Below are 26,515 nucleotides of genomic sequence, written 5' to 3'. Positions count from 1 at the left end.
AAATCCACGCCAAGATTCGCGGGCGCTAAGCCCATTGTGGACATCCTGAATTTGCGGCTAAATGTCGGCGCAAGGAGTCGCATGGTTGATTCTGCAAAGCCCATAGAGCCGTGTTGGCCAGCTCTTCAACGATAGACGATCGATTTAATGCAGCCAACATGCCTGATCGAGTGCGGCAAATGGAGTTTTCCGACTCGCCTGAACCCCGTATTCCCCTGCAATCATCATCTGTCATTTCCTATGCGCCTCATTGCGCCCGGGCGTTATACCGGAGTCATGCCCGTTACCATCGCGGAGTACCGGCTAAATGCAACGATGCTGGCGCGTACATAACCTGAAGTCGACCCAGATACGCCTGAATTGGCTCTCGCTGCCCCTCCGTCCTGAGTCATATATCTGCTCGTTGCCTGCTCTACTTCTGTCCCTTCTCGTGATCTATCTAACCATCAAACCATGGCTTATTCCGGTGACCAGCTGCCAAAAATGCAATACCGTTTCCTTGGCCGGTCTGGACTACAGGTGTCTGCAATCTCACTTGGAGGGTGGTAAGTGATGCCGAACATGCACGAACCTCCTCCGTACTAAGTGCAACAGGGTCACATACGGGGATGCTGTGGGAGATGGTAGGTTATGACCCCGTTCAGTCGTGAAAGTCTAATTCGGCCCTTCAGAGATTGCTTTCGAATGCATGAAGGCAGCCTATGATGTTGGAATCAACTTTTTCGACTGCGCTGAAGGTTATGCCGACGGCAAATCCGAAGTTGTCATGGGTAAGGCGATCAAGAAATATGGTTGGAAGCGCAACGATCTGGTCATCTCGACCAAGATCTATTGGGGTCAAGCCCATGGAGATAACCCGGTCAACAACGGTGGTCTCTCTCGAAAACATATCATTGAAGGAGTGGAGGGATCACTCAAGCGACTGCAGCTAGACTACGTCGACCTGATCTACTGTCATCGTCCCGACAGACACACTCCGATCGAGGAAACTGTTCGAGCCATGAACTATATTATCAACACCGGAAAAGCGTTTTACTGGGGAACGAGCGAATGGAACAGTGAGGAAATCGCCATGGCCTGGGCTTGTGCAGAACGGCTCAACTTGATTGGACCTGTCATGGAGCAACCGGAGTATAGCATGTTGGCCCGGGATCGCGTCGAACGAGAATATGCCCTGCTGTACGAGAATTATGGACTTGGCCTGACCATCTTCAGTCCGCTCAAACAGGGTATCTTGACGGGCAAATACAACGACGGTATCCCCGAGGACAGTAGAATTGCCAAAGCCGCGGACGGTTTCACCGCCTCCCAAAGAGAGAGCTATGGGAGTGAGCAATGGAAGAAGCTTCTGGCTCAAGTCAAACAACTGAAGCCGGTAGCTGACAAGCTGGGTACTGATCAGGCAACTCTAGCATTGGCCTGGGTACTGAAGAACCCGCGGGTGAGCTCTGCTATCACTGGAGCATCAAAGGTGGAACAGATCACGAAATCCATCAAGGCGTTGGATCTGGTTGCTAAGTTGGATGATGCTGTGATGGCTGAGATCGATGAGATACTTGCGAACAAGCCAAAACTCCCATATAGACGGTTGTAGTGAGACAGTCGTCCTATTTGAGGTCATATTCTAGCAAGCCTCCAAATAGTTCATCAGCTATTTCAACTTGAACCATGTTTAAGAATCTGACAGAAAGACATGCTTGATTTTCAGCCCATCTTCAATTGGCTGTTGGGTAGGACGAGGAAGTGGTTGGCATCATTGGTGGATGGAGAAAAAGGTGAAGATGTATGATGTCAACGATGAAACTTCCTCACATTTGCTCCTGCGTCACGTTCAACCACCAAATTCACTGTTCAACTGTATCTTCTTCAACAACAAAAACCCGACCACCACTGGTATTCCCAAGCTTGTGTACGGCTAAAATAATCCCTCTGTCGCCAATATGAATGCCTCACGTCTGGTTACTAGACGCATCGCAGGTCGCCAACTAGCTGCAAGCGTGTCGCGACGCTGCATCTCCTCTACCTCGTCACGTTTCAATGAGAACCCTCGAGTCCATTCCAACGCCGAAGAACATCGCAAATACCAAAAGGAGAGAGCAGACAATCCACACATGACAAACACAAACTCCACGATTCACAACAAGATGCCTTCGGTGGGCAAGGATGCGCCTCCACCAGAAATGCTGAGTTCTGTTGATTCCAAGTACATCCCGAAGGACAAAGTTCCAGAAAACACAGACAAAATGACAGGAGGAACACAACCGGGAGATCCCAACAAAGTAAGCCAGTCAGAATATGCTGTTGGTGAAATGGAGGGCATCTCGTTTCGTGTCGAACCCCTACGTCGGACGGGAGAAGACCTTCCCACCATGAGAGCCAGATTACTATGTCGGTGCACACCCTGGGATGCGATATTCTGCACCCGGGAGATTTCAAGTGTCTAAGGAGTTCGCTGACGTATTGCCATAGACCAAAGCAGGAAACGGGGGACACTAGAGTCTGACCTCCTACTCTCCACTTTTGCAGCAGAGAATCTCGCCTCCATGACTAGGACTCAACTCGAGCAATACGACTTCCTCCTGGACGAGAACGATTGGGACATCTACTACTGGGCCACTCAATCCCCGGCCAATTCCCCCACCTCGCTCGAGTCTGCAGAAGGTGCTACGAGTGATAAGAAGACCCAGACGACTGAATATGCGTCCCCTGCGAACCCGGGGCAAACTCAAGAGACCGACGCATGGAGACAAGGAGCTCCGCGCAGCGGAGAGTGGGCTCAGACGGTGGGGACTTTCAGACCTGCATATAGACCTGTTCCCCAACGGTGGAAGGACAGTGAAATACTGCACATGCTACGGAGGCATGTCAGGGAAAGGAGTGCAGGCGGCGTTCTGGAGGATGTTAACGCCACTCCCAACAGCAAAGGTAGTGGTGCTGGTCTCGGGAGAATGCCTGATGTACAAACCTTTGATTGAGCTTGTCTGGAGCTTTTGTACCTGATTCGTACATCCAACCACCAAAATATGTATACCATCCAATAGGAGTCCACACAAGTGGAATATTTTCCCTCATCATTACCTTCACCGCTGGTCCGGTGATGAGCCCAACCCTCTCCGAAGCTCGGCCACAACGGCTTTAATCGGTGCAGCAACCTCTTGTGGAGAAGGGTTTATAAGCATCCCATGAGCTCGGATTTAACTGGTCGAAACTTCGAACCCAAAGCATCTCGTACCATCGAACATGTACGAATTTGCTAAGATCCCACGAGGCGTTGTTCGAACATCATCTTCCTGGTTGAGATGAACTACGGGACTATGTGAAATCCCACCCTCCGCCCCGCCAATTAGGGAATTGATTACCGCGGAACAACTCCCACTTTTGCTGCATCGATAACTCCACCGAATTCTTCGACTCATCGCTGTACGATCGACTCTCCCCATAGCGCCATAGTTTCTTGAAGTCATAGCCGGCTATACGCTCATCGTCATTCATATACTCTCCGTCAACATGGCCTTGGTCGCCCCATATCGATGTTTCTTCTTCCCTTTAGCTTCACTCCCTCCCTTGGCTGATATCATTCTGTGCTCTCTATATTCCGACCTTGGCCAGTATCTTGTGCCTCTGAATGACTCGGGGTAGCCTCCTGTTTTCCTCGGTTCTCCAAAAGTTCTTTCGGGGCTTGTCGACACAACGCTTCGCCCCCAATGGCAGACCATGAAACCAACGAGGCGGAGAAGAAGGAGATCTTGTTGGATGTCCCGCGTCAATATCCAGCCTCGTTGACTCCCGTATCGACAAACCGAAGTCAGCCTCGACCCAGTATCCACTCTGGTCGATCTTATGTGGATGGGCACAGCACATTCTTCAGTGACCGAGAACCTGGCGATGAGCCGGAGCAGCCGCAAGAGGTGGACGTGGAAAATCCGTCCAAGACGTTCGAAGTGGGTTGGGACGGTCCAGATGACCCTATGAACCCCAAAAACATGCATCCGGGGAAGAAATGGCTGGTGGTCATAACACTGGCCTTTGGCTCGTTGTGTGTAACGTGCACTTCTTCCCTCTATACCATCACCTATGGTTAGTATAAAAGCCAATGCTTCCCTCCAAAGTCATGTTCCGATGCTGATGGCGCCACAGAGCAAATGGACGCGGAGTTTGGCAATTCACGGATTGTTGCAACGCTCGGCCTGTCCCTCTTCGTCTTTGGCCTGGGGTTGTCTCCCATGATCTTGGGGCCTTTATCCGAGTTTTATGGTCGCCGCCCGATTTATATTCTGGGATATATATTCTTCACCATCTGGCTGTTCCCCTGTGCCTTTGCACAGAATATTCAGACCATGCTGATAGCCCGGTTCCTGGACGGCTTTTCTGGGAGCGCCTTCTTGTCCGTCGCGGGCGGGACCGTTGGAGATATGTTCAATCGTGACCAGCTGCAAGCGCCCATGATGATATATACGGCTTCCCCTTTCATCGGCCCAGGACTCGGCCCCATCATAGGAGGGTTTATCAATTACAACACCACCTGGCGATGGTCGTATTACACGCTTTTGATCTGGTCCGGAGTGATGGTCATCGCCATCATTGTGGTCGTGCCAGAAACGTACATGCCGGTGGTGCTGAGGAAGAAAGCGCAGAAGAAGCGGAAAGAGACGGGTGACGACAGGTACAAGGCTCCGATCGAGGTTTACGAGAAGTCCATCTTTTGGACGGTAGTGAGATCCCTGTATCGTCCATTCATGCTGCTGTTCTTGGAGCCCATGTGTTTCAACCTGTGCCTGTTTTCCTCCATCCTCTTGGGCATCCTCTACCTCTTCTTCGGTGCCTTCAATCTTGTCTTTACCGAAGTCTACCACTGGAAGATTTGGCAGGTCGGCCTATCTTTCCTCGGTCTGATGATTGGCATGATCTTGGCCATCTTGTCCGACCCCATCTGGCACAGGAATTACCTCCGACTCCTCCAGAAGCGGGAGGAGACCACCGGGGAACGCAAGTCGGAACCGGAATATCGACTGCCATCCTCGATATTCGGCGGGTGGTTCTGCGTGGCTGGGCTGTTTTGGTTTGCCTGGACCATCTATCCAAGCATTCACCCCATTGTGCCTATCGTCGGCAGCGGCTTTTTCGGGTTCGGCATAATTCTCGTCTTCACAGGGGTCTTCACCTTCCTCGTTGAGGCGTATCCCCTTTACGCAGCCAGCGCCCTGTCGGCCAACTCGTTCGCGCGGAGCTCCTTTGCAGGGGCATTCCCCCTATTCGGGGTTCAGATGTACAACAAGCTCGGCTTCCACTGGGCAACGACACTTTTGGCATTTCTGTGTTTGGTCATGGCGCCATTCCCGTACCTGTTCTTCATTTACGGCAAGCGGCTGCGCCAGAAGAGCAGATTCGCGTCCGTCCCTGGATCTGGATGAACATTGGAGGTATTGGTAACCTGGCCAGCAAGTGCAAGTGCAGAGAGAAAATTGGACTTTTTGGGAATTCTTGGAAAGTTATTATACAGATACAGTGGGTCTGACGCAACTCTAGAGCGGACCATGTAGAAAAAGGGGACCCATATACACTCTACATTGGGGAAGCTGCATGGCTTTTTATACAGGGCAAGACTGCGATAGACAAGATCAAATCTGTGCAATTACAGACTATTTGAACGTCAAACTCCCTTTTCGCTGCGCCTTGTTCTACAGTATCCACACATACGAGGCCCGGTCATGATCACCCTTGACATCTTCCTTGCCTCTGTCAGAAGGGCAATGGAAAGGAGCTGTCGATATGTGTCAGAGGCCCAGGCGGGCGGACGGGTTCCTGCGATTTGCACTTGCAGGTGACTCGTCCGAGTTGTGATGATGTTAGTTGGAATAGCATTTTGATAGGACGACCCTGCCGGACACCGCATCAAGCCGTGTCAATCAATGCACACATAAAACACAGCACTGTTGTCCTCGTCATACTCAGGGAGAAAAGGAGAGGGGTCCATTCTCGTGCTGTGCTCTGCATGTGGCGTGGCATTTGTTCAAGGATGTATGCTCCAAGGGCTCGGGGCGTGAGCACGGTCACAATGGCGGAGGAGAGGCGGCGGAACGGATGACATGCGCGTCCCGTCCGTCCCAGGACAATAATACTGGGTGACACCAGACGCGATGCGGTGAGTGCTTCAGGATGGTAGGACGAAATCCTCGATGGGCGAGGCACGTGTGGCGTCATCTTGGTCGGTACGCAGCGTGAACACTGGGCAGGGGATCCGTCTTACACTGACTGGGAAGAGGGCGGGAACTGTGGTGTACTACTTACAGAGTTTCCGGGTTCGAGGACAGCAACAACAACGGAAGTTCGGCTACTTGGATGAACGGTGAGGTGTGTGTGTCTTGCAAATGAATGGACTAAGGAATTGCCTTTTGGGGTAATAACGAGCCTGAGCCGACAGATTCCGAAAACCTCGGACGAAAACGGGCAGCCTTGTTCAAGAGATCAACATTGACCTCGGCACCCAATACCCGGGCCCCCTGCTTTACTTTGGCTTTGCTTTTTTAGTACTGGCTTACCTGGGTGGATCGGATTCCCACGTCCTTGGAGAGGAGAAAAAGAAAGGCCATTATTGCTGCCCAAAAGACCCCGTTGCATGGCTTTGCAAGCTTGCATCCTGATAGGTTGGTTAGGGTACATAACGCCGTGGCGCGGCGTGTGGGAGATCTTGGATGCTTTTTGTGTGTGTGCGTGCGTGTGTGTGTGTGGAAAATTGAATTTCACAAGTTGCATGAACCTTGAAACCCTTAAAAGCCAGGGGAGGGTAGAGCTAGGTGAATTAGTTGAATTAGTTTCTGCGTGAGTACTCGGTAGTAGGGAGAACAACTTGGTTTTGTTAATGCCTCGTGCTACTACTCACTGAGCAAGCTCAAATAATAATAACAATAATAATGCACCGGGGAGGCTGGGGTCACCCCGAGGAATAATTTGAGAGGTGGTGGTTGACATGGTTGGCCAAAGACACTTTGGTAGCTTGCCTTTGGTGGCTGGCACTCTGGGGGGGTGTTTGTCCTGTGAGCACTGAGCACGAGCAGAAGAGGACCCTGGAATATGCCGAGGGAATTACTTAAAAATCAGTGGGCGCAGCAACCCCCACCACTCGCGAGCACTCCAAGTGGTGGGTGAGCTGGTGGCTCCAGGGGGCCGGCATATAGAGGCCGTTGTAGGTCAGGTGGGTGGGTAATACAGCTCGTGCGCTGCTGGGCCGGGTTGCCAGCATCATCAGGCTGACAATTCCAGCTTTACCGTCGCCCAGCATTGCCATTCCCAGGTGGCAGCCAGGCGCCGAGTGCAGGAGCTGCCGGGCCTACGAGCACGAAGCACTTAGTGAGCCCCTCACCCGCGCCCGCGTCCTTGACCTTCAGGCGTTACAAGATTCTGTGGGGTCGCTTATAGTTAAAAGAGGCCTAGCAAATCATCACTCACACCAATCTCATTATTGCGCGAGAGCGAGAGCGGCAGCGGCGAGCGCACCGCCAGACTCTTCACTCACAAACTCTCTGCCTCGTCACCCCGTCATCTCTCTCCCACCCCTCTGTTCCCTCATTCCCCTTCACTCCTGCACGGCGCAGGAGAACTCTGTTCATTGCAGCAACAACGACAGGAATCCCCGTCGCATTGACAGCGCCACATTAGCCCGCTCTGATACGAGCTTTCCAACTGCCAGAAAAACTGACTCCGCATGCCGAGCCGCGGTCGAAGCCCTGGCCGGAGACTGAACCCTTGACGCCGCCCGCCCTCCTTTGGGCGATCCTCTCTGCCCGCATTTGCGAATCTCCTCAGTGCTCGACTCACTCGACCACCCACCACCACCACCAAACCTCAATCCACCCTGAAAATGCCTTTGCGTTGCTAACGATCTGTGCGATCCAAAGTCGGCGCTGAAAGAGACGTTTTGTATTTCACCTGAAGACAGTTATTCCTGTACTATCCGGTGCCACCTGCGCCCCGCCGCCGCCTCTTCAAGCCGACACACAACCTTTGTCCTTCCTGGACCCTCGACACGAGCGCAGGAGAAAAACATTGCTCCTTTTTGTCATACCTAGCAGGGTCGCACGGGCTTTTTGGTCGGCCTCCTTACACAACCTGGCTGGACAAGTGAAGACCCATCTGCTATCAACCTTCAAAGTTGCGCCGCCGTCATACGCACTTGTCGCTTCTTCCCCACCATTCTGCTTGAGAGAGAGCTGGTTTTTTACGAGTCAAGCGCTTGGTCCCCGTAGGGGGCCCGCGTCCTTGACTTACGCGAGCTCTGTCGACGGTGGACCTGCAAGTTAACGGAGGCCTGCTTCTGAGAAACTGTCATTCGGTCACTGCTCCTTGACTGGGCAAAACCAGTTTCGGGTTTCTCGTGTGACGCTGACTGTCCTTGTGCAAGCCATCTCTTCACGTCCTGCATTCCCTGACATCTCATTTATGGTGTCGTTATAACAAGATGACGGCCTCAGATGTCGAGGATGGGCACTCTCATTCGGCCTCTCCTGAGGACAGTGGGACCGAAAACGTCCAAGTGAACATGGCCGAAGGTCAGAGCAAGAACGACGTTAAGAAGCAGCAAAACGGAGCCACATCAACCAATCCCAAAGACCCTTCTCGTCCCCGGAGAAAGAAGGCACGTAGGGCATGTTACGCTTGCCAACGTGCCCATTTGACTTGTGGTAGGTGAACTTCTGTAACTGCGACACGCAGCTCCGTCGTTTGCTGTCACTGACATTTGTGGTAGGAGATGAGAGACCATGTCAAAGGTGCGTAAAACGAGGACTCCAGGATGCGTGTCAGGACGGTGTCAGGAAGAAGGCCAAGTATCTGCATGATGCGCCCAACGAGGCCCTCATGCCTGGCGTGGGAGGGAATCTCTACAACCAGACCGGACCGAAAACGAGTTCGACTGCGAGCAACGAGACGCCGCATCAACAGCCATTCTTCCAACAGGCGCCAACGTACAACAACTTTTCCACGCCCTCGCATATGCCCCCCCCAATGCTCCACGAGAGAAGTCTGAGCACGACGAGCTTCCCTCAGCAATCACCGCTGGCCACCAATTTCCAAAGCGTTGGAGGGCAAGTTCCAATGCAAAGCCCTGTCCTGGGTGCTGACCAGTCAAATAACAACAACATAACGGCCGCAGGCTGGCCAGGACAGATGTATAGCGAAGACCCCATGTTCAACTTTGACATTGCCAGCATGAACTTTGGCAATCACTACGGTGCTTTAGAGTTCGGTATGCTGGGCCATATGGCGACAAATGCGGGAGACACTCCTCCCAGTGATACGGCGACACGAAGCGGCTCAATCTCGCAACAGCAGTATCGTATGCCCTTTGGAAGCTTCAGTGAGAGCCCGACGGCCCGACAACAGATCTACGGCGAAACGATGTTGCCAGATTGGCCCAACGGAACCGATCCCTATGGCGCCCACGGACACAATCGCCATATGGCTCCCAACGCCTTTGCTATAGAATCGAACGCGGTGAACTGGACCTCCCCCGACACGAATGGCACGCCCAATAACGCTGTCAAATTTGAAGAGTCGCCATTGATGACCAGCTCAGGCCTCCAGGTGCCCCCTTCAGCCTTGGATGGCGGTCCGGTCATTCATTCAACCGGAACCCTGGACGCTCGAAACAACCGAGCCCCTCCTCCTATATCGACTCCGCAATTGAAGGCCAAATCGCAGCTGCCTGTCAAGGCTCTGAAGCGGCCCAAGGATCCGTCGTCGATCTATACTTCAGTTACCCAACCTTACCCTTATACAACAGGGTTCCACAGCTCAATTGCGTACCTCCAAAAACGATTTGCCGCACATCCTTCCAAGACCCTTGCCATAGCCAAGTCGTTGGCGTCGATCCGACCCTCGTTCATTGCCACAACCAAGACCTTAAACCGGGAAGACCTGATTTTCATGGAGAAGTGTTTCCAGAGGACCTTGTGGGAATATGAAGGTTTTATTGAAGGGGTCGGCACACCAACAATTGTAGCGAGGAGGACTGGAGAAGTTGCTGCTGTGGGCAAGGAATTCCAAATCCTCACGGGATGGACAAAGAATGTGCTCCTTGGTCGGGCCCCAAATCTAAATGTGAATCGCGGTCATTCTGGGCAAACACCTGGCACAGGTTCTGGAACCAACACTGCACGACAGACAGGCACCAACACTCCTACGCAACGAATGTTTGCTGACACCGAGAACGGCGAGAAGCGACCCCAACCGGTGTTCCTTGCCGAGCTCCTTGACGATGAGTCGGTGGTACAATTCTACGAGGATTTTGCGAGGTTGGCATTTGGAGACAGCCGAGGCAGTGTTTGCGGCAGAGCCAAACTCCTCAAGTACCGGACCAAAGACGATGAACTCGCCCAGAATCTCAATGTCGAGGCCGAGGCGCGCACCGAAGAAGGGCGCCAGGGGCAACTGGAGCTGCGACGGCAAGACAGCTCTCGCCGTCTGCAAGATATGAAGCGGGAACGCGACGGTATCTCTGGCGAAAAAGGTATGCAGAAGCTGGGATCTGCTGATGGGAAAGTGGATTGCACATATTGCTGGACGGTGAAACGCGACGTTTTCGATATACCCATGCTTATTGTTATGAATGTGAGTTCTCCATCCCCCATCCTTTTGCCTTTCAGCAGACTAACGCGAGTCACAGTTTTTGCCCTGTATATAGGAGGCCTAAAAAGTTATTTGCGGTTTACGAATGCTTTATGTATCAAATGGAGGTGCGATGTGGCGGGATACTTTGGTTATATGGCCTGGTAGGATGGCCTGGAGGTCCGGGCCAAGTTGGCTTCAGGCCCGGCAATTGGGGAAGACTGTGGATAAGCTGCAGTGGAACTGCGCGAGTACAGGATTTATATACCTACCCATGACCCTTGATTTGGGACAGAAACTCGAGGCGTGGACCGTCGCGGACGGTGTTTGTCATGGAAATTTCTTTAGTGTCCCGAGAGCCTTGCCTGGCACTGTTGATGAATTGAAAATTGCGAGGCCGTGATGGATCGATTTCTCTTTTCTCATTGAGTATTTGTAGGACACTTGATCAGCCCATGGACGAGTGCATCAGTGTTTGGTCGTAGAGCTTCTCTAGTTATTGAGGAATCTACCTGTATACCCCTGTAGGCCCTATTGACAGGAAAGGGAGAGGGAAAGGGAAGCTATATCCTCCTTGAGGAGTTCTTCTTATACCTTGTACCCGTGTCCTGTATCTTGCGTCTCAGAAATACCTCTACCTCTTCCTCTACCGTTGGTTAGTCGTCAGTCCTTTGCATCTTTGCCCGCTGGGGTATATCTCTATCCCTACCACTACCACTACCACTGGATCGACCATTAAATCAACCCTTTCTGTCCAGTCATTCCTTCATTCCTTTCATTCCTGCACATCACCATGGCCATAATCACCACCGTCATCACCATCACCATGATCATCATTCTGGTTCTGACTCTGCCCCCTAACCCTGACCCTTCCCGTCTTGACCCAACACGACCCTCTCTACCTCGTTGGCATCCACCTTGTCCATCCACGAAAAGTCCGTCAACCAGCTCTCCCAGCCGGCCTGCCGAAAGGCCTGGTAGGCGGGCCTCTCGAGACTGCGCGCCGCGACGGCGCAGTCGACGTGGATGTCCTCGACCAGGGCGTCCAGGCTGACGTAGTCGTACTCGGGCCGGATGTACCCCAGGATGAGCAGGTTGAGGGCGGCGCCGTAAAAGTCTCGCGGGAACTCGTGCAGGATGTGGATCTCGACGGAGCGCACCGTGTTCTTGTAGAAGGGGTTGAAGCCGATGGAGAGGACGGCCGGGTGGATCGACACGAGGGGGGGGGCGGGGATCGAGGATGAGGTTGAAGATTCGGGGGCGGAGGATATCGAGGATGACGAGGAGGCGGGATTGGTGTTGGTATTCGTGCTGGGAGTCGAAGCCGGTGCCGGTGCAGCTGCAGCTGCAGACGGGCAGCTTTTCAACGACAGGCCCACGAAACCGTAGTAGATTCCGCTCGGCAGCGTTGGGTGCTCGGTCGAAAGACCTTCCGTGGGGATGTTGGCTGTGGGAATGCCGAGCTGTTTTCGTCCGAGATAAAAGAGGAAGGTTAGTTTTTTTTGTTTCGTCCGGGGGTCTTGGTGCTGCTTGGTGTATATTTGAGGAGAAATCGAGGGTCGTAAACATGGAAAAAGGAAGACAAGGGTAGAGAAGAGAAAAGTAGGCTGGGGGGGGGACGAGGAAGAAGAGATGGCTTTGGTCCTCGGGTATGGGGAGCCCTGAGATGAGATAGCAGCCCCGGATAATGGAAAATGACATCTCAGGGAAATGATATCTTTCGTCTGAAGATCTTGTGGAGGGAGTTGGCTGTCATCGAAGGTCCAAGGTTGTGAGATGGTGAATGCGGTCGTCTTCTCGTAATCAGAACAGCAGGGACCGCAGTCGCGGATGTCGTGTAGTCGGCGTTTAACAACTCGAGAAGATCTCTCGGGACACGACATTCTCGACGTAGCAGTGCAACAGGCACAGCCTTCTTGCTCACTCGCTCACCCACTCCTAACCTGCTCTTGTAGTCTCCCCTCCTTCCCACCCACTCATAAACGTCCCTTGGAAGCACCGATTTCTCTCTTTCCGTGGAGCCGAGGACCAAAACCCGGGACACACGAAACATACCCGCAACACAACGTAACGCAACGACGAGGGAACAAAAAGGAAGAAAACAAAGAACCACTCTCACTCACCTCTTTACTCCCTCTCCCAAACCCCTTGATCACCGGCCCACACAGCTTGATGGGAAACGGTGGTTCGGGTCCTGCTTCGGGCCCGGCGTACGGATCGCGTGGACCGTTGGGTGGCATGGCTGAATGAAAGGACTCGGGCCTGTCGAGGTGTGTAATCCTATCGAGAGCAGGCAGCAATGGCAATGGTATCGTGCGGGCGGAGGGGTTGACGTCGTGCGCAGACTGATGGGAAATTCAGAGAGCGTGCAGTGAGAGAGGGAACGCAGAAAGTGCGTGGCAATAAATAAGCCCTATGCGTCCCTATCGCTGGTGTTGCTGTTTCTTCGATGTTGTCTCTATCGCGATCGCGGTCGAAAATGCGGTGTCTCCGTCGATATTGATATCGATATCGGATCTGGCTGCTTGCTGACTTATACAAAGGATTTTTTTCTTTTCCCCTCCGTACGCAGGGCGTCCTTCTGCCACCTTCCACCGGCTTTGGCGCAAACCTTGGCTAGCTAGTCGCAGGGCCTGATCCAACTGTCGGACAGAATTCTCGGTACACGGGGAGAAATGGTGTGCAGGGTCCGAGTCGCTTGAACCAAAGCTTGCAATGTCCTAAGAAGAGAGATATCGAATCCAATGGTCGTTGACAGCAAAAGCGGGATAACGAGGTTCCGGAACCGACTGGCCAATGGGATGATGCACATCCACTCAGCCTTGTCGTTCTCAGCCTCGTCAGTCTTTCGTCACGGCTACGCAGCTGAAATAAGCCCATTACCAGCGACAGCGACACGTCTGTCGTGATAATTAATATTCCTTCGTTACACGGTTTCGTCTAATCTATACACCGCCACGACTATACTTGGGCTCCATGAATCGAATGGCCCACCACCATATCCCTCCCAGCAGTCATCCTATACATTGGCCGAATACCCAACACTCGGCATGCGTCCAGAACTTCGCCTCCTTTCAGCCCATTTCCTCAATTCATCAACCCAAAACACGGTACTGCTTATGCATATCAGAGAGACCAGGTCCCACAGACCCAGCGCCTCGGTCTGAAAAACCCGTTGCAAAAATGGCAAGTATATAACACACAGTTGGCCCGCGAGACTGCCTGCAACCGCGTAGTTGAACATTTTGTTTCCAAAGAGCTTGATTTCGCCAATCAGCACCGACTTGGATTCCGACCGGCAAGTCAGCGCATTGAACATGTCAAAAAGCACAAACGTCGTAAAGGTCATGGTGGTGTCGCGTTTCGTCACCACTCGGGTGCGGAGGGGTGTCGACGCCACCGCCAGCGGGTCGACCGTGGGATCATCAATGTCCACCATCTCTCGAAGATAGATGAAAAGAGTGCCCATCATGATGATCGACGCCGAGGTGAGAACCCGGCGGATAAGTCGTTTGGTCAGCACATTGGCATTGCGAGGTCGTGGCGGCTGCATCATGACCCGCGGATCGACTGGTTCAACTCCCAGTGACTGAGCAGGAGGGCCATCCATGAGTATATCTGGCACACGTTAGCTGAGGTACTGCGAACAATCACCCGACATGACTTACTGATCCAAAGAATCTGCATGGCATTGAGCGGATTCTTGAAACCAAACATGGTACTGAGAAGGACCAAACTCAACGCCGCAACACTCGTGCTCAGCTGGAATGTGATGAAATTTTGAATGTTGAAAAAGATGCCCTTCCCTTGTTCGATGGCACGGAGGATTGTGGAAAAGTCGTCGTCTGTCAGAATCATATCGGCCGCTTCTTTGGCCACATCTGTGCCTAGCTTTCCCATTGCAATTCCAATGTCGGCCTTTTTGAGCGCGGGAGCATCATTGACCCCATCACCCGTCATGGCCACCACGTCTCCCCGAGCCTGAAGAGCTCGAATAATCTTCATCTTGTGGTCTGGGCTGGTGCGCGCAAAAATGTTCGTCCTGACAATGGCCTCCGACAGTTCTTCCTCTGACATACGGTCAAGCTCATCACCTCGAAGGACGGATCTCGAACCTGAACTTCCTTGACTGACGGGCATCCCGAGATTCTTCGCGATCGCCACCGCCGTCGTCTCTGCATCACCCGTGATCATGATGACTTTCACTCCTCCATTCATCAGCCGTCGAATAGATCTGTTGACGTGTTTTCGGGGAGGGTCGTTCATCCCGACCAACCCTGCAAAACACAAGCCAGTAAAGATATCCGACTCTGGCTCTGTGGACTTCTTATTTCCCAACGATGGTGTGGAGCTTCTGCTGGTCTGCCGTGGCTTATGCCTGAGGACACCACTGGCAAATGCGATGACCCGGAGTCCCTCCTCCGCCATTGCCTGTGCCGCTGCACTGGCTTCTTTCCGACGGCTCTCGTCAAGCACCACTTCTTGACCATCTTTAGTCAGATACGTGTCAGACCTGCTCAGAATCTGTTCCAACGAGCCTTTGATATAGGCTGTTTCCGACCCATGCCCATAGCCGTTGGTCATTTCGCCAAGGGCACTGCCAATGACAACGCCCATCCACTTTCGCTCCGAACTGAATGGCGTCTCGCTTGTTCGCGGTCCAATCTTTTCACGAACATCGTCTTCACCGTGCGCATCCAACAAATCGAGCATGGCGATATCGGTCGGCTGACCCAGCCATCGACTCTTGGTGACGGTAGATGATCTATCTCTAGTAGAGGATAGCACCGCAGCAGAGGCAGCAGTCGCGGGAGTCCCGGAAGCATTGTGAGAGAGTCGACCGTTGTTTGCAATATTCCCGATTCGAAGGATGGCCTTGGTCGCGGATGTGAGTGCTGCGGTTGGGTCGACGGAGAATGGCTTCCCCGTATCGAAATGCCACAATTTGGTCACAGTCATGTGGTTGAGAGTCAAAGTTCCCGTCTTGTCGCTGCAAACCACATTCACCGAACCTAGTGTCTCGACGCTGGGGAGCTTGCGGACAATTGCTCCTCGTTTAGCCATTCGTAACACTCCCAGTGCAAGAGTGACCGTGACAATGATGGGCAAACCCTCAGGGATTGCGGCGACGGCCAGTGACACTCCAATGGTGAACAAATCCAACAATTTCTTGCCCTGAATAAGACCGATGATGATAATGACTCCAATGACGACGAAAGACATGTAGCTAAGTTGCTTCCCCAGCAAATCCATCGACTGCTGGAGAGGCGTCCGAGGAGCCTCAATCTCCTGAAGCGACAACGAAATCGTCCCAAACTCGGTTTTTCCGCCGGTTGCGATGACAATTCCTTCTCCATGGCCTGACCGCACCAGTGTTCCCATGAACGCGATGTTGTGCTGCTCATTGAGACGTACGTCGGTGCCTACTGCGCCAGCCGCATTGTACGGTTCAGGGGTACCGTGGTGCTCCGACCTACGGATGGTCGGGTCCAGCGCGGCAGGAAACTTTTCCACTGGTTCATTTTCGCCGGTCAAATTGGATTCGTCGATTGTCAGCTCGGCAGCGTGAGTGATTCTGATGTCGGCGGGAATGCGGTCGCCGGTAGCAAAGATGACGAGGTCACCCACGACAAGCTGGGATGCAGGAATCGTAGCAGACGACTTTTCCTCGGGGGGGACCGCGGCGCCGTTAGCCAATGGCTCCATCTCAATTGCTTCATTTTCAGAATGCTGATGTCTAGCCGTGTACGTGGTCGATCGGGGCCCCGAGCGTCTGACATGGGCATAATGAGGCACCAATTTATGCAAGGCCTCCAAGGATTTCTCCGATCGATACTCTTGCACAAAAGCGACGGTAACCACAATGGTGACGGCGAGGGCAATACTGACGGCATCGTCTTTGTTGCCAATGAAGAGCGAGATGGCGGCCGATGCGAGCAGGAGAAGTATCAAGGTCTCTTTGAACTGCTTAAGAAATCTCAACCATAGTGGCTCCTCCTCTTCATGGGGCAACTCATTGGGCCCGTCCTTTGCCAGTCGCGCATGTGCCTCAGTCCGCAGCAGGCCCTGAGTGATTGAAGTCTTCAGTTGCTCGGCGGTTTCTTGGGGGGTCAGGAGAGAGTAAGAGGATGTTATCGAGGAGGAAGTGGATGCATAGCGGGCTGGACTCCGCGGCCTGTCTGTCTGCGATTCAGCATTGAAGACCGGTAGTAATGTTGACATGATTGCATGTTAGCTATGTTGATTTCCACCCCATCGTCCGCAAAATGTATGATGAGAAAGGATAGTCGAGTGGATGATCGAAGGCAACACATGCACGGACGACGAACGCTAGAGTGGACTCAAACAAATATCGACAGAGGGAATAGGAGGATAATTGTTGTCACACGACAGAGCGGTCAGCCGTGTGCGCAATGAATCTGTTGGAAGGAAGAATGGGGGTTCGCAGTAAGATCTCAGGGATCCTGTCGCCTCTGTCTCCGTCCTCGAAATCTTGCAAATTGCATTGACGCTACGGTAAGGCATGGGCCCTGGTGGGCCGCAACTCCAAACTCCAATTTGCCCCCCCGAGGCGGAAGGTTGGGCGAACACGAGAAGCCACTAGGGACTAGGCACTACTAGGCGTGCTCGAACACTGGCCATTGGGTTGGCGTTGGGTGGTGGAGGGTGGGCGTTACTGGCGAGGCTGCCACGACTACGAGGGACAAACAAGATCAACCTTCGCCCATCCACCTCTCATCTGCCCATCGGACGCCCAGCCACTCCGCCCTCTTTTCTCCCCGACCTTTCGCATCTCTCAAGTCGCATCCCAACCACCAACCTCCCATTACTTACTCGCATTTTTCCGTCGTCTCCATAGAGAGCGCGCCTTTTCTCAGCTTTGATTCTTTGCGAAATCCTCCTCGCATCTTTTTTTGGTCGGATCTGTCTTCGAATCCACTTGCGCGACCTGAAATCAACATCATCCTGCCTCGACGCGTCGAAGGTCCCTCGCCCACTTCTACAACCTGACTTACCTCCCCTCACCCGTCCACATGTCCCCGTGAGCTGTCACTCACAGCTCAGCCTCTCACTCACCTTGACATGTTTTATTCAGAACAACTCCTGGCCAAGACCGGGCCTTTGGCTCGTGTCTGGCTTGCTTCTAATGTCGAGCGCAAGCTCTCAAAATCACAAATCCTACAATCCGATATTCAGAGCAGCGTGGGCGCCATTGTGGACCAAGGACATGCTCCTATGGCCTTGCGCCTGAGTGGTCAGCTTATGCTGGGCGTGGTGCGAATCTATGGGAGGAAAGCCCGATATCTGCTCGACGATTGTAACGAGGCCTTGGTCAAGATCAGAATGGTGCGTCGCCTTTCCTTCCTGTAGTATTCTATGCTAATGATACATTAGACCTTCAAATCGACCAACAACCATGATCTGCCCGCCAATGCGACAACCACTGTCGACCTCAATCTACCTGAATTGCTCACCATCGATGATTTGTTCTCTAATCTGGACTTCACGTTCCCCATGACCCAACAACAACCCACTACAATCGAACAAAGTCAATTGCTCGAAGAGGAGGAGGAAGAGGACTGGACCAGCTCTCTCGTCCCTCAGCAGAAGAGTTCTCAATCGATGCTCACTCCTAACGAAGAATTATTATACAATGAGGTTGATCTTGATCTTGACTTTGGAGAAGGCGATGACATGGACATGAATGACACCACCGTCAGTATGAATCTTGGTCGAAATGCACAGAGCCCGAAACCTAGTGGCGAAGGAGAGGCCCTCCTTTATGACGACGAAGACGCGCTCGACTTGGATTTCGGTGAAGACACGCCTATGCCGGATCAGCCTTATGCAGATGATACTCTACCTCCTGTTGGTGATGCAGCACCGCTTGAGTTCGGAGACGACGAAACACTCCAATTGCAACGAGTGGCGGGGGTCCCGTCTCGTGGACGAGACACAGAGTCTCCTTTATCAGAGGCTAACTCTGACATCCTTCGCGAACTCGACACGACAGTCCATAACCAACCAGAAGAGGAGATCGAAGAAGTGGTAGTCCGGCAACGTCAGCGGAGTAGAAAGCAGAAAGTCCTCATACCCGACGTTGAAACTGTGCTCCATAACAACCAGATCAAAGCACAGGCAGCAGACCGGTCGAAGATCTTGCGCCCTCCATCGTTTCTGCCTTCAAATTCTCTCACGATGAACTTGGCCAACATGCAAAAGAGCGGCGGCTTTGTTTTGTACGCGATGAATGACGGTCAGTCCAAAGATTGGGCACCCGAGCTCCAAGGTCTATTGTCGTTTGAATTAGTGTCGAAATCCGGGCAACTCAAGAGGAAGCGAGATAGCGGCATCGGTGGTCTAAGCGAAGACGAACACAGTGAAAAGTCCCCACGACTACAAGGCCCGGAAAATGCAATGGAGGATGAAGGTGTCCACCTTGATGATGCCCAGCGCGACATCACCCTGGATGACATAGCCCCTCTACCCATGAGCGACGGTCTTCCAGTCTTCGATAATGCTGCTGAGGACGACGATGATGCCGGCGACGGCACATTCAACGATACGACGGTGCCGCTTGTCCATCCTGCCGACAGTGGCCCCATCTCACTCGGGACACAACATGCAGTTCATCTCCTGCGTGACCGACTCGGAAATGCTGATGATGCCCATCCATCTTCGCCAGCCAAGAAATCCGTGCTCCTACAAGATCTCGTCCCAGAAGGTCGGGCAAGCAAGGAGGATGCCACGAAAATGTTCTTCGAGGTGCTAGTTCTAGCCTCAAAGGACGCAATAAAGGTTGAGCAAGGCGACAAGTCAATAGGAATGCCCCTGCGGATCAGAGCAAAACGAGGACTGTGGGGAGCATGGGCCGAAACAAGCCCAGGTGAAGATCCAACTGTCCCCACAACGGCTTCTCAGCAAGTGGCTGCTTCAGCTTGAGGTTATTGGGTTTTAGGTACGATTTTTTAACAGCGGCAGACAACTATGATTCTGAATAGCTCTGGTGGTTCTCTCGGGGAACTCTGGTACCATTTGGGACAGATTGGGGTCGGCGACGCCTGTATTTTTAGCGGGCTGGGAGGGGGCAGGCTGACGACCCGAGAACTATTTGGATAACAGGGTTTGTGGCATTGGAAAAAGGCTACGACGATGAAAGCGGGAGCGTGTCGTTTGCAGGGCTGGGATGGTGTTTGTGGCAGCCTTGGATACCCCAGTACAACTGCAGATACGTGTTTAGGTCTGAATGAGGATATGTCTTTTTATCCCTTAAATGCAGGTCGATGGTCAACTGGGAATTTGGCTCTTGTATGGGTCTGTCCTTTGTCCTGGAATAATAGTAGTGGAAAAGACGTGCCGCTTGACTGGCTTGACCCTGACGACGCAGTGACAGGTGAGAGCTACATAGGTACTAGGTAAATGTAGGTAGCTGTGCACGTCTTATCGAAGGTATGATACATTCCTACGACTGTACGAGATGTAATTACACATTTGAACTGGTGAAAGCGAGGAAAGAGATTAGCCCAGGCGGGATGCTTTTCGAAATTATGTACCTAACACAAATCAACCATATTGGACCGAGTGAGTATGTATGTATTAGTATGAATACCTATTTCTAGCAGTGGCAGGGGGTAGGTAGTGGAGAATCCGAGTCCGAACACGGGGGAAGAAGCGTGTGAATCCACGTTCTGTTAGGGGGTCAGGATGTCAAATCTCCGTTGTGAAAGGCTATACAAGAGCCTCATGGACATGGGAGTGGCTCATGGATGCATTGTCCTTCCCGTGCACACACTGGTTCTCTCTCTTCTAGGTGTCCTTGACCCAAGTGCCGTCGTCCATCAAGCCTTCACGCTTCGGCCCTTCTCTCGCCCACGTCTCGACCACTCCATTCTTGGGATCTTCATCCGGCAAACCCCTGGAGCGTCTGACCTCGAGGACCGCCTCGCGCACACGTTTTGTACATTCGATCCTCAGCTCCACGGCCTCGGGATGATTTGCCAAGTTCTCGGGCACAAGACCCAGAATCATCTCGTCCCATCCAGGCAGTCCGGCCTCACGGGCATGTCGGTCCGCCAGATCTCGCCAGCGCTTGCGCAGGTCGCCAAACACTGCTTCAACGTCCAGCTCCCGCCCGATTGTAAGAGATATTCTTTTCCCGATTCTGGGTATGAAGCGAGGGAAGGACCGACTCTCATGCATAACCTGGTCCGTTCCTTCAATGAACATAGGTACCACATCAGGACACTCGGGCGGCTCGAGAATGAGCCGGGCCACACCCCATTTGAAGTAGCGCATCGTCTTGTCAGTGGCTTGGTGGATCATTCCCTCGGGAAAGATGTGTACCCAGCTGTACGAATTGCTTGCATAGCGTGATGGGGCGAGATACCACCTCACATCGGAGGGCTGTGATGGGTAGGATGGTGGAGGCGAGATGTCGGAAAACGGATCCACGCAATCCCAAGGCCATTGAGCAGGCTTCCAATCCTTGTGAAACCGCGGGTTGCTCAGGGGACTGAGTGATTGCTTCTGTGCAGAGATCTTGGAGAGGAGGCGGACAGCTTCGGTCATCGTTGCCTGGTAGGGTCCACCAAAAGGCGAGTGTGCGCCGCGGTGGATAGGGAGGACTTGTCCCAATGTGAAGAAATGGGACGTAAATGCATTTTTGAAGCAGATATCATGACTACCCAGACTCCAGCGGTGGTTCATATAGCCGTGGAAGGCTGCGAAGGAGAAAGGAAGAACGCCCCATATTAATGGTTCGTCGAGGACGGAGATATGGTTCGAGACGGTCAATAGCCCGCGACGACGTGTTTTGAAGTCGGAACGCGACTTCAAGAGGTCGAGAAAACGGGGTAGGCCTTGAACTTCGGTTTTGTTCAGAGTGTAGAGGAAGAGACGCGACAACGTGGCAACGGTAAGGATCGTTTGGTACGAGGCACCGCGCCAGAAAAAGCTCGGGGACTCCAGGTTTTGGTAGAGATTGAGGTCATTGCGGTGGAAGGGCATTGGTGCTGTAGCGCGGCAAAGGAACGAATGTAATGAAGTCCATCGAGTCTGATTAAGGAAGGGAGGAATCGTGGAGCCCCGTAGTTAGAAATTCTCATTAATCCATGTCTGCTGGAGGCGTCGTGCGGGAGCTGTTGGCTGTCAGTAAGTCGGCGGGATTTTTTTTGCTGAAGCTGCGGAGCGAATGATTGCGGGAACATTTCCGATAGCGCTCGAACTTCCCATTCTCCCACCGCAACAATACCAGCTCACTTTTCGACCTGCACTTGATCAGTCAATTCTATTTTCCTTTTAATTTCGCCAGTCATGTTCAGGCCGACTTCTCCTCTAGCAGGAGGTCTTCTATGGTGCGTCTATGTTGGAAAGAGAGCTCTTCGCCGGTCGTCCATACTAATTGAGTCTTACTTGCAGGAAAATCCCCTGGCGCCTCTCTTCGATGCAGAAAGCGCGTCAACGAAAGCGATTAAAGTTGGTCGATAAAGTCGTCGATACCGTCAGCACTGCCCTACAAAAAAATGGCGGAATGACGGCAAAAGCGGTAGAACGATGGTACCAGGAGATGCCTCGAGAGGAGGAGATGCTTCCAAAGGACAAGTACACGATTTTTGATCGCAAGGAAAAGAAATACAGGAAAGGCATTCACAGTATGTCTGGCAAGCTCTCATCCGTGCATACAATTACTGATGAAATATTTCAGAGCTACCGAAATGGACGAGAGTCAGTCAGAGACTTAACCCGCCTGGCTTCTAGAAGGCTCAACTCGATCGATACTATCATACGCTACCTCTGCTTCGCATGTCATCAGAAAATGCGCCTCGCTCCTCCAAGCTCTGACTGAAGCAAATACAGACTGGGAGCGGTACATGCGCTAGAGTGCGCGGACTGGACATTTACGGAGGCTGAGATGCGTTTCGCGTCGACCAAAAATCTCGAGCCTCGACGAGCTTTCCTGCTGATAACACTCGTGGTGAAACAAACAAGACGTTAAGCGTGGCACAACTGTTCAGGCCGTGCTATGCGCAAGAGCGGTTGGGCGCTGCCGAGCTACGACTCCTGGTGGAAAACAGGTGTACTTTTATCGATGCAGGGATACAATTTACCGGGAAGAGAAAGAGATGGGTCAAGGGATCGCGGATAGACCATGAAAGTGCGGCCTGTGTTTCTCGAATGGGCAGAAACACATAGGCGATTACATGGGCTCTTAGTGGCATCGGCCTCGTCCTTTACAGCTTCACAGGGGAGGCTACCTATATTATCTGTACAATACCATTGATGTGGATTTTTGACTGATGCCCTCCCATCCTGCCTATTACCTTTGTGGTCAAAAGAGCTACAATAGTCCCTCGCCAAGAGAGCCAGTGAGTGAGAATGACTCCCCCACAGCGCTTGTTTCCCGTTATCCGAAAGAGCCAGGAGTCCACTTCTACCTCTAACTCTGGGATCTCTACCCCCCCAACCTAACTATCTTTAGTGTCTCGATGTAGACTGCTAATCTCATGCACCATATACACCTCATATGCTAAGTTGCCGCCTCTGCACTGAGGCAATAAGCGGTTGGACATTGTGACAGTCACTGACAGCGGGAATGACATACGAGCAAGTACATTCTCTCTCTTGGCTACACGTGATGGTCCGGTCTGGAACAGGCGGCGGTCGAATGACTACTACCTACATCCATGACTCCCTTCCTGACTCGATCATGACTCCCCATGAACAGACAAGATAGCTCGATATAGCTCGATAGGTACTCACCCTCGCCTTGTTCCCTGTGGACTTCACCTGCCTGTCCCCTCGTCACCCCTCACGCTTGGATCCATGCCGAAGAAACACCAAAAACGAGTCCTATTCCTCAAACCGCAGTCCAGCAGTCCTCATACCCTCTCGCTCTCGAAGTCCTCCAAACCTGAAAACTCGGATACTCCACGCACCGTCAATGACCTGATTCGGGAGTCTCGTCGTCAGCAATTGAGAAATGGCACGAGATCTGACACTGCAGCTAACGCATCCTCTGTCCACCCCTCTGTGAGAGCCGTCCTTGACCTACCCACCCCGCCTGCGCCTGCCCCACGACCCAGATTTGGTCCTCGCGTAGCTGGCGGTGAGTTGGGTCCGAGTCTGCTGTGGCACATCCCTGGTCCACCTCCACCACAGAGCTGGCTTACAGGCAGACGCGGTACTTCGACTGTTTCCAGTTATCCTGTCGCTCTTGCCACCGATCCAGACATTGGCAATGGTCGCATTCAAGTGCGGTCGAGTAATCTGCCAAACGGAGCCTTCCCCTCTGTCACCTCCCTCCAGCATCTCGTGTTGAAGAGCATAGCATGCAATTGGGAATGGCACGCAGAGAACGACGGCGACTATTTTGTGGATCTGCCTATCTTACTCAGGGAAAATCTCTTGAGCTACATTGCCGTATACAGCGAGACGGTCCGGAGTAATCCCTTGAAGATTCTGTTTTTAGATGAAACGGACACCGAGGACAAGGCGCAGGTCACAAGGCTGGACTTAAGCAACGCCGTCGGGACTTGGACGACTTTGAAACAGTTGGAAAGAAATCTATTGGTTAAGAATGCAGGTACTACGACTATCAAGAAGACGGCCGAAAATCGAACTTATACAATGGATCCTACTCCAGATAGCTGGGACACTGATGCAAACGGTGAACACGCAACAGACACTCTAATGATCACTCCACTGCCTAGAACTATCCACACCTTCAAGAATTTGAGGCATCTGTCCCTCGCTGTCTCTCCATACAACTTCAAGGCTGCCTCGTGGTCTTCGCTTCTTGCTCTGACTGCTGAATTGGGCACTTTGACCTCTCTTTCACTGGCACACTGGCCTCAACCTACACTCACGCCAAACGCCGCGTTCACACGAGCCCTAATCAACCGGCCCGATTTAGCATCGGCTGTGTACGACGGATCGGACATTCATACGTCTCTCGACGACGACGACTGGCGAGAAGCAGCAGGAATACTGCGGACACTGAGCCGCTCGTTATACTGCCTAAGATGGCTGGATCTTACAGGTTGTGGAGACTGGTTTGCTGCACTTGAATGGAAAAGCCCACTGGCCGTATCGTTCTTCTCTCTACCCTCATTTTCCCCTCCTGGGGAGGAAACGGCTGGCCCTGAATGGAACAGTGGCTGGCGTGGGCTGGAGACGCTGATTCTAGAAGTCGGATGGAGACCGGTTCGTCCTTCGGCGATAGGACACGGCACTCCAGCCAAGGATGAGGATATCGAGGCCGAGCGTAGGCTCTATCGGTACAAGAAAGAGCGTGAACGCTTCGACAGGATTCGAAGCACTGCGCAGTCTGTGGCGCGACATTTGCGGAGTGTCCGCAAGGCGGCAGGCGGCAAGTGGATCGAGGTCAAAGTAAGTGAGGAGCTGGTAGGGTCTTCCGAACGTGATGGGCGATTGGTAGAGATATGACCAGCCCTCGCCAGAGCTCACATTCAGGTATTTTCACTTGCTGAAGAAATTTGTGATCTGTTGCATACCTGGTTCGACTTTCTTTGCCGGACTAGACTTCAGAGTCATGTCCTTATTGCTAGTTGCACTCTTCGGCTTCTTACCCAGAGTCCTCTTGGGTTGAGGGGACTTCAAGGACTGAGTAGTGGAGGACACTTTCGTGTGTTTTCTCGTTGGGCTGCCCTGGGACTGGTCGTCATGCTCTCGTTTCATGCCTTGCTTTCCTTCGAACGGGGGACTCGTTCCAGGCAGCGGCACGTCTTTGCCGTCTCCAGTATCTTCAGCCGCGGGCTGGGCTGGGTCCGGTTTGACTTTGACTTTATTCGTGGCTTTCTTTGCACCAGCGTTGCTGAAAAAGTTGGCGATGTTCTTCTTGTTCTCCTTGCTGTCGACCGGAACAATGAAGCTGGGTGAATTGTTTCCCACTTTCCCAACGGCTGAGTCTACTTGGTAGCATTCCAGCTCGCCCTCATATGGTTTCAGAATCGCCTGAAGCTCCTTGCTCCACTTGTTCCTTGTCGGGTCCAGCCACATCTTGACTTCTTCAGTCCCGGGAGTCAGAATCACTGGCATTCGATCATGTAGGAACTGCAGCTGCTTGTTCGCATCTGTCGTAATAATAGTGTAGGTGTACAGTTTCTCCCCTGTGTCTTCGTACTTGACACAGTCCCATAATCCAGCGAACCACATCAAGTTGCCATCTTTTCTCTTGACGAAATATGGGATCCGCTCTTTTCCACCCGGACCTTTCTTCAACCACTCGTAAAAACCCTGCGCCACGACCAGACAGCGCTTCTTCTGCTTCATCGTATTCCACATACCCCGGTTCTCGATCAGAGAGTCGTCGCGGCAGTTGATAGTACGCAACATGGACCCGTAGTCGGGGGCGCGCTTGGTCCAGAAGGGGATTAACCCCCATTTCATGACTTTAAGCTGGTAATTGAAGTGCTTCGATTGACTGGATGTCGGCGGGGTCGACTCTTGCGGCTCTTGTTCCGCTTGCTCTGCTTGACTCTCGTGTTCTGCAGCAGCGTCGCTGGTTCCTGCTTCGTCGTTGTCCCTGACCCCTTGGTCTGGCACATCTGCCCTGTAAACAAGGCCAAAGGACCCGGGAGGGAAGTTGTAGGTTTCGCGGGCTTCATCGTCGCCGGGGGCATCGTCAACCGGCATGCCTTGCTGCTGAAGCTGGTACCGCACAAACGCCGCACGGAGACCTAGCGCGTATCTCCCACACATTTTGGAGATGTTGAGGAACTATGCAGAGCATGTCAAATGGAGGTGGGCGCAGCGAGAGTTGGCAAATACGATGGGAATACGAGTGAACGGTGGTGGTGGTGGCGCGACGGATGGTGACGTCGGCGCATTTCGCAAGAAATCTGGGGTAGAATCTCAAATTTATTTCCGCGTCAAAAAACGTGGACCATCAATA

At 52.7% G+C, this 26,515-nt stretch overlaps 11 protein-coding genes across 11 annotated transcripts; 7 read left to right on the top strand and 4 right to left on the bottom strand.

Annotated features, from left to right (window-relative positions):
• Nucleotides 1–453: 453 nt before the first annotated feature.
• Z517_06947 (uncharacterized protein) lies at nucleotides 454–1,594 on the top strand (the record flags this gene model as incomplete). The annotated part of the gene is made up of 3 exons (XM_013428686.1): nucleotides 454–545; nucleotides 595–623; nucleotides 672–1,594. The coding sequence occupies 3 exons, from the start codon at nucleotides 454–456 to the stop codon at nucleotides 1,592–1,594; spliced, it is 1,044 nt and encodes a 347-aa protein (XP_013284140.1).
• A 346-nt stretch (nucleotides 1,595–1,940) lies between these two features.
• Z517_06946 (uncharacterized protein) lies at nucleotides 1,941–2,975 on the top strand (the record flags this gene model as incomplete). The annotated part of the gene is made up of 2 exons (XM_013428685.1): nucleotides 1,941–2,388; nucleotides 2,470–2,975. The coding sequence occupies 2 exons, from the start codon at nucleotides 1,941–1,943 to the stop codon at nucleotides 2,973–2,975; spliced, it is 954 nt and encodes a 317-aa protein (XP_013284139.1).
• Nucleotides 2,976–3,704: 729 nt separating this feature from the next.
• Nucleotides 3,705–5,411, top strand: Z517_06945 (uncharacterized protein; the record flags this gene model as incomplete). Its single annotated transcript, XM_013428684.1, has 2 exons — nucleotides 3,705–4,077; nucleotides 4,138–5,411. The coding sequence occupies 2 exons, from the start codon at nucleotides 3,705–3,707 to the stop codon at nucleotides 5,409–5,411; spliced, it is 1,647 nt and encodes a 548-aa protein (XP_013284138.1).
• Nucleotides 5,412–8,455: 3,044 nt separating this feature from the next.
• Nucleotides 8,456–10,687, top strand: Z517_06944 (uncharacterized protein; the record flags this gene model as incomplete). Its single annotated transcript, XM_013428683.1, has 3 exons — nucleotides 8,456–8,678; nucleotides 8,744–10,605; nucleotides 10,679–10,687. The coding sequence occupies 3 exons, from the start codon at nucleotides 8,456–8,458 to the stop codon at nucleotides 10,685–10,687; spliced, it is 2,094 nt and encodes a 697-aa protein (XP_013284137.1).
• A 772-nt stretch (nucleotides 10,688–11,459) lies between these two features.
• Nucleotides 11,460–12,842, bottom strand: Z517_06943 (uncharacterized protein; the record flags this gene model as incomplete). Its single annotated transcript, XM_013428682.1, has 2 exons — nucleotides 11,460–12,065; nucleotides 12,726–12,842. 2 exons carry the CDS (start codon nucleotides 12,840–12,842, stop codon nucleotides 11,460–11,462), a joined length of 723 nt encoding a protein of 240 aa, XP_013284136.1.
• Nucleotides 12,843–13,621: 779 nt separating this feature from the next.
• Nucleotides 13,622–16,824, bottom strand: Z517_06942 (uncharacterized protein; the record flags this gene model as incomplete). Its single annotated transcript, XM_013428681.1, has 2 exons — nucleotides 13,622–14,220; nucleotides 14,271–16,824. The coding sequence occupies 2 exons, from the start codon at nucleotides 16,822–16,824 to the stop codon at nucleotides 13,622–13,624; spliced, it is 3,153 nt and encodes a 1,050-aa protein (XP_013284135.1).
• Nucleotides 16,825–17,685: 861 nt separating this feature from the next.
• Z517_06941 (uncharacterized protein) lies at nucleotides 17,686–19,545 on the top strand (the record flags this gene model as incomplete). Its single annotated transcript, XM_013428680.1, has 2 exons — nucleotides 17,686–17,949; nucleotides 17,998–19,545. 2 exons carry the CDS (start codon nucleotides 17,686–17,688, stop codon nucleotides 19,543–19,545), a joined length of 1,812 nt encoding a protein of 603 aa, XP_013284134.1.
• An 864-nt stretch (nucleotides 19,546–20,409) lies between these two features.
• Nucleotides 20,410–21,609, bottom strand: Z517_06940 (uncharacterized protein; the record flags this gene model as incomplete). Its single annotated transcript, XM_013428679.1, has 1 exon — nucleotides 20,410–21,609. The coding sequence occupies one exon, from the start codon at nucleotides 21,607–21,609 to the stop codon at nucleotides 20,410–20,412; it is 1,200 nt and encodes a 399-aa protein (XP_013284133.1).
• Nucleotides 21,610–21,915: 306 nt separating this feature from the next.
• Nucleotides 21,916–22,359, top strand: Z517_06939 (uncharacterized protein; the record flags this gene model as incomplete). Its single annotated transcript, XM_013428678.1, has 3 exons — nucleotides 21,916–21,956; nucleotides 22,021–22,253; nucleotides 22,307–22,359. 3 exons carry the CDS (start codon nucleotides 21,916–21,918, stop codon nucleotides 22,357–22,359), a joined length of 327 nt encoding a protein of 108 aa, XP_013284132.1.
• A 1,065-nt stretch (nucleotides 22,360–23,424) lies between these two features.
• Nucleotides 23,425–25,047, top strand: Z517_06938 (uncharacterized protein; the record flags this gene model as incomplete). Its single annotated transcript, XM_013428677.1, has 1 exon — nucleotides 23,425–25,047. The coding sequence occupies one exon, from the start codon at nucleotides 23,425–23,427 to the stop codon at nucleotides 25,045–25,047; it is 1,623 nt and encodes a 540-aa protein (XP_013284131.1).
• Nucleotides 25,048–25,080: 33 nt separating this feature from the next.
• Nucleotides 25,081–26,322, bottom strand: Z517_06937 (uncharacterized protein; the record flags this gene model as incomplete). The annotated part of the gene is made up of 1 exon (XM_013428676.1): nucleotides 25,081–26,322. One exon carries the CDS (start codon nucleotides 26,320–26,322, stop codon nucleotides 25,081–25,083), a length of 1,242 nt encoding a protein of 413 aa, XP_013284130.1.
• Between the last annotated feature and the right edge of the window lie 193 nt (nucleotides 26,323–26,515).

This window comes from Fonsecaea pedrosoi, assembly GCF_000835455.1.
Source record: "Fonsecaea pedrosoi CBS 271.37 unplaced genomic scaffold supercont1.4, whole genome shotgun sequence".
NCBI classification, from domain to species: Eukaryota; Fungi; Ascomycota; class Eurotiomycetes; order Chaetothyriales; family Herpotrichiellaceae; genus Fonsecaea; species Fonsecaea pedrosoi.
Note: the sequence above shows the minus strand (reverse complement) of the source record. Positions and strands in the feature narration are given on the sequence as shown.